At 36.7% G+C, this 16,233-nt stretch overlaps 1 protein-coding gene and 1 pseudogene across 4 annotated transcripts; one reads left to right on the forward strand and one right to left on the reverse strand.

Annotated features, from left to right (window-relative positions):
• Positions 1-1,431: 1,431 nt before the first annotated feature.
• Positions 1,432-11,945, forward strand: LOC114729484 (protein GIGANTEA-like). 4 transcript variants are annotated; one of them, XM_028916505.1, is made up of 14 exons: positions 2,300-2,447; positions 3,856-3,927; positions 4,098-4,152; positions 4,272-4,414; positions 4,631-4,905; positions 5,574-5,629; positions 6,833-7,073; positions 7,164-7,314; positions 7,762-7,971; positions 8,060-9,583; positions 9,833-9,901; positions 10,178-10,396; positions 10,937-11,029; positions 11,521-11,945. In XM_028916505.1, exons 1-14 carry the CDS (start codon positions 2,361-2,363, stop codon positions 11,818-11,820), a joined length of 3,495 nt encoding a protein of 1,164 aa, XP_028772338.1. In that variant the 5' UTR covers positions 2,300-2,360; the 3' UTR covers positions 11,821-11,945. The 4 variants fall into 4 exon arrangements, with proteins under 4 accessions (XP_028772331.1, XP_028772315.1, XP_028772323.1 ...); XM_028916498.1 differs by lacking the exons at positions 10,937-11,029; positions 11,521-11,945 and adding an exon at positions 1,432-1,610 and having other exon boundaries at positions 2,230-2,447; positions 10,178-10,444; XM_028916482.1 differs by lacking the exons at positions 10,937-11,029; positions 11,521-11,945 and adding an exon at positions 1,432-1,610 and having other exon boundaries at positions 2,264-2,447; positions 10,178-10,444.
• Positions 11,946-14,134: 2,189 nt separating this feature from the next.
• LOC114729475 (probable aquaporin NIP5-1) lies at positions 14,135-15,352 on the reverse strand (annotated as a pseudogene).
• Positions 15,353-16,233: the final 881 nt, after the last annotated feature.

Genomic DNA, 16,233 nt, shown 5'->3' on the forward strand with positions numbered 1-16,233 from the left:
CAAGTAGAAATATATGTGCTTTATTTTTATATTTAGTGTTTATCATACCTTTTCTTAAGTGTCATGATTTTCATGACTTGAAACCCCTTTAAATTTTTCAAGGACATATAAGAAAATATATTTTAATTATATTTTAAAGTTTTATACTAAGGGTTTTATAAGTAAGAAAACCAATCTCGTTAAAATGAAGGAAGATTAGTCAAAGATCCTTATTTTAAAATTTTATTAGCCAGAAGACCTTGAAATCTGACAAAAATATAAAATTTTCCAAAATAGAAGTACTTTGAGCAACAACAAAAAATCAAGTATTTCTAGTTAATAAAATTTTTAAATACAAAATTTTCACTGATTTTTTTGGCCTCAAATTGTACAATCTTGAATCTTCTGATAAGGGGGTTAAAATTATTTGATTGGTAAGTGTAAGTGAAATAATTTGATCGTTTAAGAAGGACATTTGAATTTTTTTTTTTTTTACCAGCAGAAGGACATTTGAATTTGAATCATGAATAATTGGGGGGGGGGGGTTTAATAAAAAAGAAAGCATAGGATTAGGGAGTTCAGAAGAGTCCAAAAGCAGCCATAAATATCTAGCAGAAGCGGACAACCAGTACTGTTATTTTATTGCCTCCGCGTCCCGTCAACCATCCCTACTTTCCAACGCCCAATTGTCATTCATTCCTTTCCCTCTCCTCCACCCGCCCCCTGCTTGGTTATTCTCGTCATTTACCACCCCTTCACCATTCCCATTTCCCTTTTTATCCCCCCTTCAACGACACGTGTCCGCATCCCTCCACCGTTATTTTCAATGTCCCAACTCCATGGTTTTAAGACATAACCTAATTACCATTAATTAACTCATGTCATTAGCACCTTTATCTCTTTTTTATTTTTTTAAGGACTCGTATAATATTTAGTTTCTCAAATTTATTTTGATTTTGATCTCTCAAATTTTTTTATTTTTTATAATTCAATAAAAATTTGAACTATTTTTCTTTTATAATTTAAAATTTGAGAGGTTAAAATAAAAATAAACCTAAGAGATTAAAAATTATATTAATAATTTAAAAAAAAAATTTAGACGAGTTAAGTTGATTGATAAGGCTCCGCTACGGATTGCCTATTAACTCATGCACCGGAATATGTATTTTGTATTAAAATAAAATTTAAGAAAAGAGTTTTTGGTATTTGAAGTAAGTATTTATTTTGTCATTTGGCCAAAAAAAAAAAAGTATTTATTTTGTCAAGTGGGATGACAGAGAGACAGTGAATCAAATACATGCATGTGAATGGAGAATGGAGCATGAATAGATCAATGCATGGACGGTACTGTAGACAAACGTGACGTGACACCCGGCCTGTGAGGCGAGAGGAAAATATCATCGCCACGTCAGCTCACAATCCTGGCTTCTTAGAGCTCCTAAAGATCTTCCCAATCTCTTCCCCCCCTCTCAGTAAAACCTCCGCCACCTCTCTAATCTTCCCAACCCATGCACCAAATATTTTGGTTATACGAGTTAACGACTCCCATTTTTGCGCGTTTTAGCATATCACCCTCCAAATCAGAGCAATTAGTTTGTTAATCAATTGGTCCTGTATTTACAAAGTTTAAGGTGCGGATTTTTTTGGGAATTGTTCTGCTGCCGCATTTTGTGGTCAGATTTAGCTGTTCTCTTGCTTATTTTTGATGTTGATGCCGTTTTCTTATATTGGTTTGATTTCCCTTCATTTATGTTCTTAGATATTTGAGTGATTGTTTTCTTTAAATTCCATCTTTTTGGCTGGCTGCTGAACTGTGTGGTTCTGGAGAAACAGTTGTAATTCTCCAGGAGGATTCATTATCGTTTTCTTTTCATTTTTTTTCCAGTTGTATTATTTCCCTAAGATCTGCTTGTTGTTTTGTCGGACTGTTCCATTTCATACCTCTGATTCTTCTTGTATTTTTTGTTTTTTTTTTTAAAAAATTTCCAGATTATTTACTTTCTCTATTTGGGAAATAAAAGAGACTAAAAAATCTCCTGTAAATTGTAAAACTTTTTGATCGGTGGTTTATAAGTGCAGAAGAATCAGGCTACTGAAATCTACTTTTGCAGGAAACTGCTGCGATTTTCTGGGAGATGCACTTGGTTGCGTTTTTACTAAATAATTTCTTCTGTTTAGTTTACAGGAGGATGAAAAAAATGGAAAAGCATGGCGATTCGCGATGCTTGATTGATTTGTTTTTCTTATTAGGTACTGAGGTACAAATATCTGTGGGCTTTTCTAGCAGGGAATGTTAAACTACGATATCTTGATCCTTGATTGGTAGCCGGTTGGCCGGGTCCTGGGTTATTGGTTCTGGTATCAGAAGTATTTCCTCTTCCATGGCTGCTTCCAGTGAAAGGTGGATTGACCGTCTTCAGTTTTCCTCGTTGTTCTGGCCTACCCCACGAGACGGTCAACAAAAAAAGGTACCTATTACTTCGAGTCTTTATTAGAAATGTTCTAATTTATGTTTAACAGTCACTTCTGGATTTCGGTGAGAAATATTTCTAGCGGTTTATACTATGATGGTTGTGAATAAAATTCCAACATTCAATATGAAGCATGTATTTTAGTCGTTCTCAAGCATTAAATGGAGAAGAATGGAAGAGGATTTTCAGGACTTCCAGTTGTGTAGAGAACCATCCACGTGTTCCTTTTTGTGGTCGCGTTTTTTCTGGGAGAAGTAAAAGACAGTAACTTTTCTTTAAAATTTGGCACCTTATGCTTCTCAAAGTTTGATATTCAAAATTCTTAAGCTATGAGAACGAATTATGAAGTAAATACAGCGCGAGAAATGAACTTTGTTTCAACTTGAATATAATACAAAGTAAATACAAAATTATGCCAGGAAATTACTTTTCAAATTACTAATTTTGACTATGAGTATCCGTGTATAACATAAAATTTATAGGAAGTTGCATTGTTAATAAGCCATGAATAGGGTGACTTGCTTCAAGCTTCATGCAAAGCACAATCCGACAATCTAGTTATTTTTCCTCATCAGGATTCTCTTATGTCGTTGATGCTCTATGCACTGAAGGCTGGAGTTAATCAAAACATCGTCATTAAGTGGAAATCTTTAGAAGCAAATCAGTACATCAATATATACGATATAATTTATTGGGAGCTGTACTATTTGAGTCATGAATAGTGCAGTTGACCTCAGATTCCATGCTAAGCACGGGCCCTACAATCTAGTTGGGTATGTTATTGTTAAGCGTTTTCCTTTTTATGTACATAGCTGTATGAAGGTTTTGATTTTGGGAGGTGTTGCATCAACAGTAGATCACACAACTGGCTATATTTAACCGGACAAAATCTTTTAGTACCATAGGAGAATTAAACATGCAACTTTGTGTCCTAACCCACAGCTACTTGAGCTAGCCTCAAGTTACTAACCTGGGAAATTTGGAGATAAAATGCCTAATTGCAGAGGATACTGCAACAGGAAAGTCTAGAACGTCTGAAAAATTGAATTATGCAGAGTGGAGGTGGGTTTGTGTGGAAATATAATTAGGAAGTCTTTAAACTGATACAGGCTAAGCTGTGAGATTGCTTGGAACTGGAAAATGATTTTGCAATCTTTTCTCTATGTAGTTTCTCATCTATTTTTCTGCTAAATTCATAAGTTTTTTGTTAGTAATTTTTTCATGTGAAAGATTATTGGATATCTATTTACTCCATGCTTTAGACGTCAGATAGCGGCATAATCATTTTGTGAATAAGTGTTCCCTAGTCTATGTTCACGGTTTATCATATCTTCTTTCATATCAAAAGCTCATAATTGTTATTCCATATCTTTGTTTCTTATGACATACTTTAATGTTGTCCTAGGATCAAATTGCTGCCTATGTTGAGTTCTTTGGTCAGTTCACGTCAGAACAATTCCCTGATGACATTGCTGAGGTTTGGTGCATACGCCTTCATTTATGGACAATATTTTAAATTTCAAGAGATATATTCACAAATTAATCTTATTTTAAAATCATTGAGATTTTGATTTTTTTTTTCTTTTTTCATACAAGAGTTGTATCAAATGTTGTTCACTTGCTCAGTAATCTGTATGACCTTGGCAGTTAATCCGGAACCGGTATCCTTCTAGGGAGATGCTGCTATTTGATGACGTTCTGGGTATTTATGCTTTAACCCATGTTAGTTTATGCTGTGGCTGATTCAAAGAAAATATTTTGACAATGAACTTGCTTTTGTTTCATGCATAACAACTTCCTATGTATTGACATTTCATTCAGCAACTTTCGTCCTTCATCATCCTGAGCATGGTCATGCGGTTGTGCTTCCGATTATTTCATGTGTTATTGATGGGACTCTAGCCTATGATAAGACTAGCCCTCCATTTGCTTCTTTCATTTCCTTGGTCTCCCCAACAAGTGAGGTAAAATCCCTTGGCTGATGTTCTCATTTTATTCACCAGATTCAATGAAACAGGACATATGTCTTGTTCATTATAAGCATTGTGATTCATGGTTTCAATTTTATGATTTAGAATATCCATTTTGTTTCAGTTTCCTATTGCTTAAGGCATCTGCATTCTGCAGAGATGTTCCCAATCAATAATTTGATATTGTTTTTTTTTCCCGCAATTTGGCAGAATGAATATTCAGAGCAATGGGCTCTGGCATGTGGTGAAATTTTGAGAATTTTAACTCATTATAATCGTCCCATATTCAAAACGGAGAGACAGTGCAGCGAAACAGAAAGAAGCATGAGCGGTAGCCATGCAACAACAAGTAATTCTGTTGATGGGAAACTTGACCGTAGTTGTTTGACACAACTGGAGAGGAAACCTATAAGGCCCTTGTCTCCTTGGATAACTGATATTTTGCTGGCTGCACCTCTGGGCATCAGAAGTGACTATTTCCGGTGGTGGGTATATTTTAGTTCAACATAGAGATGAATATTTTGGTTCTTCTTTTGGTTTGGGCTGATGGTATGGTTAATCTATTTTTGGCTTTTCCTCCTAAAATGATTGACTTCTAAATCATAACGTAACTCTCTCAACACTGTTTTCATTGCTGTATTTTTTGATAACCTTATCTTGGTCTAGTAGTGTGCATAATTTATTGAAGTATGGCAGGAATTCTGAGACAAGTGATTCAGCTTCAAGGGGCCTATAAAAGGATATAATATAACCTGGGATTATGATCACCTATCCTTCATCCAAAAACTATATATGAGTTCTGTAGTTTATCATCTGTTTTTTATGTTAGTAGGAACCTGCTTTCAATTAGCAAGTGTTCCAGTTCATTAAATATCTTCTTTTTTCCGTGAATTTCATCGTTTAGGGCCACCAAATTATTAAATATATTTGATTTGTCTGAAGAAGGAAGATCGAATTGTTGACATTCTGAATCTTTCCTAGGTCGTTGCTCCCCTTGAATGGAGAATAAGTGACGGTCATATATCATAATTATGATAAATAACTTTTGTTAACTGATTTTTCTTTTTTTCTTTGCATATAACAATTTACTGTTGTGGGTTAGATACTAAGTATACTTCTCCTTGAATTGACGGATACTTTCATGTATCAACAGGTGCAGTGGAGTTATGGGTAAATATGCTGCGGGAGAACTCAAGCCCCCTATAACTGGTAAATTTAGTCCTGATTCATTAATATAGAGTGCTGTTGTTATAATGGCTCGATACAATGTTGTGTCTTGTGATCTGGCAATCACACAAAAATACTTCAGGCATTTTTTTATTTCAACAGTAGTTAACTTGGTTTAATTTTATCTTGTGTTATTAAACTACATTCCAACTACTCTAACAATAAATTTGCTAAACTACTCTTTTGACTGAACTTGAATTTTGGCCCTAATGTAAGAGCTTAGGGATGACAAGACCAAGTTTTGAGGTCCTGGTTGTGATACATGGCCAAAGCCTGAAGAAAACAAAACGCCAAAATACTATTCAATTCACACCATTACATGTCTAACCGTCCCCTGTTTATACTAAAATGGCCGGATAAGTTTCCTAGCAAATTCCCAAATCACCCTTTTTTTAGGTTCCTAATTACCCTTAACCTATAAATGATCCCTGTTCTCGAGGATCAAACGTCTAAAAGATAAAAAAAAAAAGTGTGATGTAGGCTTTTTTCTTTTTTGGGAAATTTTTTTAACTTCCCTACGTTGCCAAACAAATGATATAGGATTGGTTCCATTTGCTTGAGTTTGCCACTAGCCTACCATTTTTGGCCAAATTGCCCAGTTTATTAGAGTTGTCCTTTCTTGCTCAATTCTTAGATTCTTCAACAAGACAAATTCCATACTCCACACAAGTCCTTACTTCAACATCAACACCACCGTTCCTTATCCAGCTGAGAAGAGCGTGAGATAGATGAAAATATCACCTAACTATGCCTGATACATCTGCTCCCTGCGTTTGCTCACCCTCTGAGGTTCAGGCATGTGCTTGATCTGATCCTATGTGTAATTATTTCAACGTTGAGAATAATGTCCATCTTGTTTTTCATTGCAGTGGAAGAACATGCATCTTAGGTGAAGTTGAGAAGAAAGGATCTCCTAAATGATGCCATAATTCACTGAATTCAAAAAACCAAAATAACTCTTTCTAAAAGCTTATAAAAACTGAAACACAGGGAAGATTACAGTCACCTAATTTGGAAAATAGAAAGTTAATTAAAAAGAAGAAAAGATGAGGAAATCATGTGATAATGACACATTTCTCTGAGAATTTGATATTATCTTGGTGCTTATACATATGATCTTAATACATTATTGAAGTTCTTCGAAGATTTGTTCTAAGGTCATTGTAATTTTTCTTTTTCTCATAGCTTCTTCCGGTGGTTCTGGAAAGCATCCTCAGCTCATGCCTTCAACTCCTAGGTGGGCCGTTGCCAATGGTGCTGGTGTTATATTAAGTGTTTGTGATGATGAAGTTGCTCGCTATGAAACTGCTACTTTAACAGCAGTTGCCGTCCCTGCACTTTTGCTTCCTCCTCCCACGACAGCTTTGGATGAGCACCTAGTTGCAGGATTACCAGCTCTTGAACCATATGCACGATTATTTCATAGGTCATTTTGAACTCATCTACTGTATTGTTTATTAATTTTTTTTAATTGAGTTCATCTTCCTGAGTAAATGTTCATTTCTAATTCATTTAGATATTATGCCGTTGCTACTCCAAGTGCCACACAAAGACTTCTTCTTGGACTTCTAGAAGCCCCACCATCATGGGCTCCAGATGCGCTTGATGCCGCAGTGCAGCTTGTGGAACTCCTTCGAGCTGCTGAAGATTATGCATCTGGAATAAGGGTAAGCTGTATATTATTGTGCGTGTATACCAAAGCTTATATTATGATGCTAAGGTGGCCATCTTTATTCAGCATAATTTTATAATACACACAATTCTCATTTTATGGTGTTCATCAACATCTTTATGAGTCATAGACAACCATCACTCTGCACATGCTATTAATACCCAGAAGAAATCTCAAATATGCGTTATAGGGTCAAAGTGCTTGTAGAAAAGTACTACATTTATAGTACTTGTAGCATATGTAAAATTATTTTAGTTAATGATTTACTCATCATTATCTATTGAAAAAAAAAATCCATTGTACACTTGGTATGTGCATTGCATTGGGGTTACTTACTCCTGATGCCATTCTATGGTGCTCTTTTGGAGATTTTCCTGGTGGCTTTGTTAAGGATTTAAAATACAGTTCACTGATGTTTTATTTTATTTATATGTCAATGCAGCTTCCTAGAAATTGGATGCATTTGCATTTCTTGCGTGCTATAGGGACTGCTATGTCTATGAGAGCTGGCATAGCTGCTGATACTGCAGCTGCTTTGCTTTTCCGCATTCTTTCACAGCCAGCATTACTATTTCCTCCGCTGAGGCAGGTTGATGGGTTTGAAGTTCAGCATGAACCGTTGGGAGGGTATACATCATCCTACAGAAAGCAGGTACTGTTCCATCACTACTAGCTACATATTTTTCTTCGGTAACGCGGATATGTTCCTTAGCTTAATGGAGTATATGATACTCGTTCAGATAGAAGTTCCTGCTGCTGAAGCCACCATTGAGGCTACTGCCCAAGGCATTGCATCAATGCTATGTGCTCATGGTCCTGAGGTTGAATGGAGAATCTGTACCATATGGGAAGCTGCTTATGGCTTGATTCCTTTAAGCTCCTCAGCTGTTGATCTTCCAGAAATTATAGTTGCAACCCCATTGCAACCTCCATTACTATCATGGAATTTGTACATACCCCTAGTTAAGGTTCTGGAATATCTCCCTCGTGGAAGTCCATCTGAAGCATGTCTCATGAAAATATTTGTTGCTACAGTGGAAGCTATTCTTCAGAGGACATTTCCATCAGAGTCTATTAGAAAGCAGAACAGAACTAGGTACCTCTCTAGCTTGGGGTCTTCCTCCAAAAACCTTGCTGTGGCTGAACTTCGTACTATGGTTCATTCACTCTTTTTGGAATCATGCGCATCTGTAGAGCTTGCTTCACGCCTCCTTTTTGTAGTCTTGACCGTCTGCCTCAGTCACGAAGCTCAATTCAACGGAAGCAAGAAACCAAGAGGTGAAGATAGTTATTTGGCTGAAGAAATGGTTGAAGACGTAGAGGCAATGTCTGAAAACCAGAGAGAAGAAAAACATAAGAAATTGAAAAAACAGGGGCCTGTGGCAGCATTTGATTCTTATGTTCTGGCTGCAGTTTGTGCACTTGCTTGCGAGCTTCAGTTATTTCCTCTGATTTCACGAGGTAGTGGTCGTTCAATCTCCAACAATGTAGGAGATACAATTAACCCTGTTAAGATAAATGGATCTCCACATGAGTTACAGAATGGCATAGATTCAGCAATACGCCACACTCACAGAATTTTAGCAATTTTGGAGGCACTGTTTTCATTGAAGCCATCTTCTGTTGGCACGTCCTGGAGTTACAGCTCAAATGAGATCGTTGCAGCTGCTATGGTTGCTGCCCATGTTTCCGAACTATTTAGACAGTCAAAAGCTTGCATGCATGCCCTATCAGTTTTGAGGCGTTGCAAATGGGACAATGAAATTCACTCCAGAGCATCATCTTTGTACAGCCTTATAGACATTCACAGCAAAGCTGTTGCATCTATCGTTAACAAGGCAGAGCCATTGGAAGCAAATTTAATCCTTACACCTAGTTGGAAAGATTCCCTTGTTTGTTTTCAAACTGAAAAAAGTGGCTACTGTACTACTGAGCAGACATCTGTTTCGCCTTCTGAGGTTTCAGCTATTACTAAACCTGATTGTGAATCTGAGAAAACTTCATATTCAAATGAAGCATCTGGTCATGCCTTGGGCAACAGCATCGCAAGTTTTCCATTGGATGCTTCTGATCTAGCCAACTTCCTCACAAGGGACAGGCATATAGGGTTTAATTGCAGTGCCCAAATTTTACTAAGATCAATGCTGGCAGAGAAACAAGAACTGTGTTTCTCTGTAGTTTCACTGCTATGGCACAAGTTGATTGCATCTCCTGAGACTCAACCGTGTGCAGAGAGCACTTCTGCCCAACAAGGATGGAGACAGGTATTCTAAGTATAATGAAAAATTCTATTTAAGAATGAGTATTTTGTTTTAAGTATTCCAAATTGAGTAACATACAATTGATGGGCTATATAAATGAAACAAAGATACATCTAATTTAGACACATGAATTTTAGCTAAAAATATGTATATGTATTTGTGTGGATGTCTGTGTCTACATATCTGGTTTACGCCCATATTTTTGCCTTAAAAAGGTTCATTAACTGACCATTGCATATGGATCAAATGTAGGTTGTTGATGCATTATGTAACGTTGTTTCAGCATCGCCATCAAAAGCTGCTACAGCCGTTGTTCTCCAGGTCCAAATTTTTGTCTTTTTATGAACTAATTACTTAAACTTACTTTAGCCACTGGCTCTGACAAGTAGTCTATTTAAGCTATTGTCACCGTTTCTTGAATACTAAAAATTTCAGCTTTACTGTCTCTAAACTCATGACACTAGCTTAGCTTGTTTCGAAGGCTTATACATCTAACAGTGAAGATGTCATCAAACAAATATTGAAAGCTTCTATTTTTTCAAGTATTGTCTTTTTTCCAATTTGTTTAGTCACTTCCATTGGTTTGTTTCTTGTCAGGCGGACAGAGAGTTGCAGCCTTGGATTGCAAAAGATGATGACCTCGGTCAGAAGATGTGGAGAATCAACCAGAGGATTGTAAAATTGATAGTGGAACTCATGAGGAACCATGACAGGGTAGAATCATTGGTGATTGTGGCGAGTGCATCAGATTTACTTCTACGAGCCACAGATGGCATGCTTGTTGATGGTGAAGCCTGCACTTTACCACAGCTGGAGGTAGCATTTCACACAAGTTTTTGTTTTGAATGAGTCCTGCAGTATTTCCATACCATCGTTTAAACTCAACCTCGACCTTTCTGATGCCTACATCAGAATAAAACTATGTTGAAGCATTTACTTAATAGTGTATTGTCATCATTAATTCATTAATTCCATATTTTAAGTTGAAAATATTTATATTAACTCACTTATATTTTCTAGTACCCCTAGCAGTCATATGTTTTTACTTTTGCATAAAGGCATGTCCTTTTTTCTCTCGTGGCACCTATGCATGAAATTATGAATTTTGAAGCTTTATTTTTTTGGGATTTCTTTTGAGAGGTAGAAGTACTAGTCTTTTTTGTTTTGTATTACATGCTGTTGATTGGGATGCATTATGCATGGAGATAAATTCTTGTAAATTAAGTGTTAGGTGTGTACTCAATGATGATCTCTTAGTTCAAAGTTTCTGAGCCCTATGTTTAATATTTCATATGTTTTCAATTTAATCCAGTCTTCACTGATATTCATGTATAAACTTCTAATCTAAATGGCCAGCTGTTGGAAGCAGCAGCTAGAGCAGTTCAGCCGGTGCTGGAGTTGGGAGAATCAGGATGTGCGGTGGCTGATGGCCTTTCAAACATGTTAAAGGTAGACAAACTTATTATCCACCTTTTCAACTCCTCCGCTGAATGAATTTCGTAAAAGCTAAATAAACATTACCCATTTGATTTCGGATGAGGAGGCAACTTATTAAATATAGGTTTACTTGTACATTTTTAATCCTGATAGTTTTAGTTCAATAATTAGACAGATTTGGATTTGATTTTTGATGTTTTACCCTTTGTGCATCCATTTTGTGCATGGTTAGAGATTTGACATCGAGGACCTAAACATGGAACGAAATTTACAATATATATAATTAAAATAAATGAATCCCAGCAAATAAAAAATGAATCCTGTAGGATTTTTTTTCTCTATGCCTTTTGTGGAATGAGTTGATCAGAAAATTTCTCGGTAATTGCTGATTCAAGTAAAGCTTAGGAGTTCATGTATTGAGTGTACTGACGTGAATAATTTGGTTTATCTTTTGGAAACCCCTCTAGAATTGTAGACTGATTTGCTTGTGCAACCACATGCAGTGTCGCCTACCGGCTACTATCCGTTGCCTTTCTCATCCAAGTGCACATGTCCGTGCTCTAAGCACATCGGTTCTCCGTGACATTCTGCATGCTGGTTCAATCAGACCGACTCCTAAACCACCTCGTATTAATGGTATCCACAAACGCCACTATGACTACTACAACTCGGATGTTATTGATTGGCAGGCTGATCTAGAAAAATGCTTGACGTGGGAAGCCCGCAGACGACTGTCAAATGGAATGTCTATTAATTTTCTTGACACTGCTGCAAAAGAACTAGGCTGTACTATTTCCCTATGAATTGAAAACCATAAAGACTTGGATTATGTGAGCTTTTTATTTTCCAAAGAGTTGTAGGAACATATATTGTTTTTAGTCTGAAACAAATGGGTTTGCTAATAAACAACTTTCCATTCTGCTATTAATGGTTCCAATTTTCTTATGGCTGAGTATGACATGCAGAGAAATGGAATGTATGGGTGTAGCTTCCATGGATGGTTGAGACATCAGGCTTTCCCTTGCAGATGGCACTCTTACAAAGGCTGAAATCTTAGGTGCAAGGATCTTTTAGAATTCGTACGAGTTTATAGAGAGTGATGGAATTTATTTTTCTTTTTATTTAAATTCTGAAATTTCACTCTTGTAAAGGTACCCAATTAATCTCGGTTTCTATTCCCTAACATCATCGGCTTTAATTATTTAGTAGCGTTTTTTGTAGGTAATATAATAAATACGACTAAGGGTAACACGTCTTGTACGTAAAAGTTAGCGTGTGCGATCTATCTAAACTATTTTGTTTATTAATTGGCTGGGGTTAGGTCCTCATTTTTTCACAGAAAAAAAAGATAAATGATTTTTACGAAGTATCTTCTGTGTATATAATTTGTATGTATTGTTTTGTTTTTGTCAAAAATTTCTTTTTATTATCAAATAAAAACTTATATAAAAATTGTAAAAAAATAATATTATTAAATAAAAACTTACATAAAAATTGTAAAACAAAAAAAAATTAAAAAACAACAATACAGGCCTTATTGTCCCACTCATTGGAGTTGAATATGTGAATTGCATGGTGTTATTGTACTCTGTCCTAGACCAATTCTACCAATAAATCAGTACCCTATAGATCTTGATTAATGACTTCTTTAAATGGCTTTCTTGGTCTCTCGCGTCTATTTTTATGAGAAAAGACCTCATGCTTATCCTGCCTTACTAAAGCCTCTATTAGCCTTCTTTTCATATGACCAAACCATTTTTAATGATTTTGTATCATCTTAAAAAAAAAAAAAAAAAGACTTCCAATTTAATGACCAAGCTCGGTTGGCCTTATCTTCTATTCGTAGTTCGCTTCAGAAAAACCGTTAATATGCCTTCTGCAGATGCCTCAATTTGCACATATAGCCCAACAATGGAGCCCAGATCACGGGTGGATAAAGTCCATGGGCCGCATTCTCGGATCCTGCCATTGAAATGGAGCCCTCTTAAAGGGTGAAATCGTCAGTTCACTGTGATCTTAAGCGCAAAACCCTAGCGAGTTCCCGCTAGCGGGAGCAGTTGAGATCCTGCAACACACCGCAAGGAGCTTCGGCAGGAATCAGTCTTCTTATCTGCGGTTTCGGACAACTACTTTAGAGTTACACAACGATGGTAATAACACGTACTGTTTGGGTCTCTATCTGTAATGTCGATTCAGTTCGCACTTGCCTCCACTAAACGTATTGCCAGTCGATTCGCCAACATTTGCTGTAGGAAGGCCGATCTTGACGTGAACAAGAGGTTCCCTTTTATCCACTTCTCTCTCTCTCTCTCTCTCTGCTCATTTCTTCTGTGAAGAAGATTAATGGCAGAATTTTATAGACGAGTAAACTTTATCTCACTTTTTTGTTCTATCGAACTGGACTGGTTTGCCAGTTTCTGATATATATTGTCTCTCCACTTTCCCACACGGTACACTTTTTCATTCCAAGTTCAACTTTGAACAGTATAAAAATATTATTTTGATATCAAATAACAAAAAATATATGTAAATAAATTTAAATTACTAAAATTTGATGTAATAGTTATGCTTCGATCAAAATATTTTTTATATTTTTTATTTTGACAGGATATTAAATTTTAACGGTTTAAGGTTAATGTATCAAGTGAGATGAAGAGATGGAGGGGAGTGAATGGTAAAGGAGCGGAAAGGTTGTCTTCAAGCCAGTGAGCTTCTTGCCACCGACCCATGCATGGTTGTTGTCAAGTGATTTCCAAAGAAGAAGTCCAAAGACTCAAGAATCTTGATTGTTATGTTGTGAATTTTCTATTTTATGTGTCATCTATTATTCATATATTGTACGTAATTATATATAATGAGGATATATATAATTGATATAAGCCTTAGTGCTTTGGTATATTGTTTGATCGTGGAAATGGTATTATCAATGTATATGTTGTTGTTGGAAAGTCGTCGAGAAGAACCCCTGTCAAAAACAGCTATCCTCAAAGCTGCATCCAAGTGAGTGAGAATGGGCAAATGGAATCCAAGGCCAGTGGCTAATGAATCTCTAATTTGATTATTGCAGTTTGATCCATGCATTTTTTTTTTAATCATAAAAGAAAACAACCAAATTAATCACCATCGAACTATACAACATACAGTTTCCACACAAACATTATAATTTTAAACGTACATTTATTTAGTTTACAAACACAGTCGTCACTTCTGGTTCACAGCATTCCAAGACAAAGGCATAATCATCAAACCAATCAAACCATAACACACAAAACACAAACCAAACAACACAAGTTTTTTGTTCAAACATGTCTGCTTATGGGAACGAAATCCCCGCAGGCTTATTTATCTTTCTTTATATCTTACAGTAACCACTGTGAGGTGCTGAAGCAGCGTGGCTAGCTGTCTAGCGACGGAAGCTCCGAACCTGACGTGGTGGCTCAGCCTCGTTGTCGCGGAGCTTGACGAGAGTATAAACACCGGCACCGGCCAGAGCTCCGAGGGTGGGCGCAATCAGATATATCCATAGGTGCTTGTAATTCCCCGCTGCCACGGCCGGACCCAAGGTGCGAACCGGGTTCATTGAACCGCCACTCGCCGGCCTACCAATCGTACGTACACACCACAGCCAATCAACTTCATCACTTTAAGACGACATGATTTATAAGCAATACAAAGATGAGAAGATAATAATAGAAAGATAGATGCTAACCCAGATATGAGAATGTTGAGCAACACCGTGGCTCCGACAGCAATCCCAGCCAATTCCCCAACCTACCGCCGTGGATATATTAAACAAACGCTTCAAGTTATTTACGTGAACAGAGTGGCGGATTCAGCCAGAAAGAAGTATGATTATAAAGAATGGATCAGGAAGAACTTACAGCGCGAGTATCAGTGGCAACGGCAGTGACGACGAAGAGGAGATGAAAGTAATAAGGAACTCGAGAGCAAAAGCCTGGCCGACTGTAGTACTCACGGAAGAATCGTAACGCCGCCGGACATGAAAGGATGGAAGATGCCCTTGAGGGCGAAGGAGGCGCAGATGGAGGCAGAGACCTGAGCGGCGACGTAGGCGGGGACATGGATCCAGGGGAAGTGGCGGAAGGCTGCGAAGGCGATGGTGAGGGAAGGGTTGAGGTGAGCGCCGGGAGATGTGGCCGGTGGACAAGATTATGATCATACACCTAAGCCGGCACAGGCTGCGTTGCCCAACAGGCTCTCAGCTCCGTTGTATTTCTGGTTCAGGATGGGACCCGCCGACGCCGCAAACATCAGTAAGAAGGTGCCCACAAACTCTGCTCCGATCTGCCATTTTGCTAACTCCACTCTCAGTAGTTGTCATGCATTTGACTTTGTAGCACATGATTTAACCACGTGACAATAAATGTCTTTTTCTTCTTCTTCTTCTTTTTTCTTTAATGCGTAGAGTAGCATTTAGGTTATCCTTCACTTGCATTAACATTACGATGTTTTTTCTATTTTTTTCCATCACTCTTATTTACTTAAATTGCATCAACACATAACCATAAAAAATTGAAATCCTTGATGTAATTAAAGAATAAAAAAAAAAATATTAGAGATGCTGGAGACGGATACATTAGCAAAACAACATTAAGTATAGATACATTATAAATAAGATTAGAATATTAGATGTTACTGAAAACAATAAAAAAAAATCCTAAAAAACTACCTCTTGAATTTCAGAATTCCCAGTCAGTTTTATTTATTACACTTTAAAAACAATTGACTATATTTAAAAAGCAAATAACAACATATTTTTGCAGTAATTATTGATTTGGGATTTTAAAATTTAAGAGGTATTTTTTTGGATTTTCCCAAAAGCAATATATCAAAGTAATGTTGGTATTTTATCTTTTTTAAATTTTTAATGACAGACACTAACCACAGAAGGTTATAAAGCAAAATCAAATTGCGACGACTTTCTATTTATATTTATAAAAAAGGCTTGCATGTGACACAGTTTGAAGGAGAAACAATAAAAGTCTTTAAAGATATGCGTTTGTCAGCAGAACAAACCCCCACTCAACTCGCAATATAACGCAACGTTTAAGTCATTAGATTTTCTATTATTTGATAGCAGTTTGTATTATTGAGAGAATCTCATCCTTATGAACTAAACTCCAACCATTTGGTATAGTTTTTTTTTTTTTGATAAAACATTGTATAGTTGATAATATTGTGTTCCCGCTTTGTTT

This window comes from Neltuma alba, unplaced genomic scaffold (genome assembly GCF_004799145.2).
Source record: "Neltuma alba isolate B1F8T4 unplaced genomic scaffold, ASM479914v2 tig00002483_pilon, whole genome shotgun sequence".
NCBI lineage: Eukaryota > Viridiplantae > Streptophyta > Magnoliopsida > Fabales > Fabaceae > Neltuma > Neltuma alba.

Bases quoted from the DNA above. Each gene is read 5' to 3' on its own strand.
- LOC114729484 (XM_028916505.1), top strand. From the start codon at position 2,361: ATGGCTGCTTCCAGTGAAAGGTGGATTGACCGTCTTCAGTTTTCCTCG. The intron at 2,448-3,855 runs GTACCTATTACT...ATGTTGTCCTAG, and splicing joins GAGACGGTCAACAAAAAAAG to GATCAAATTGCTGCCTATGT. The intron at 3,928-4,097 runs GTTTGGTGCATA...TGACCTTGGCAG, and splicing joins TCCCTGATGACATTGCTGAG to TTAATCCGGAACCGGTATCC.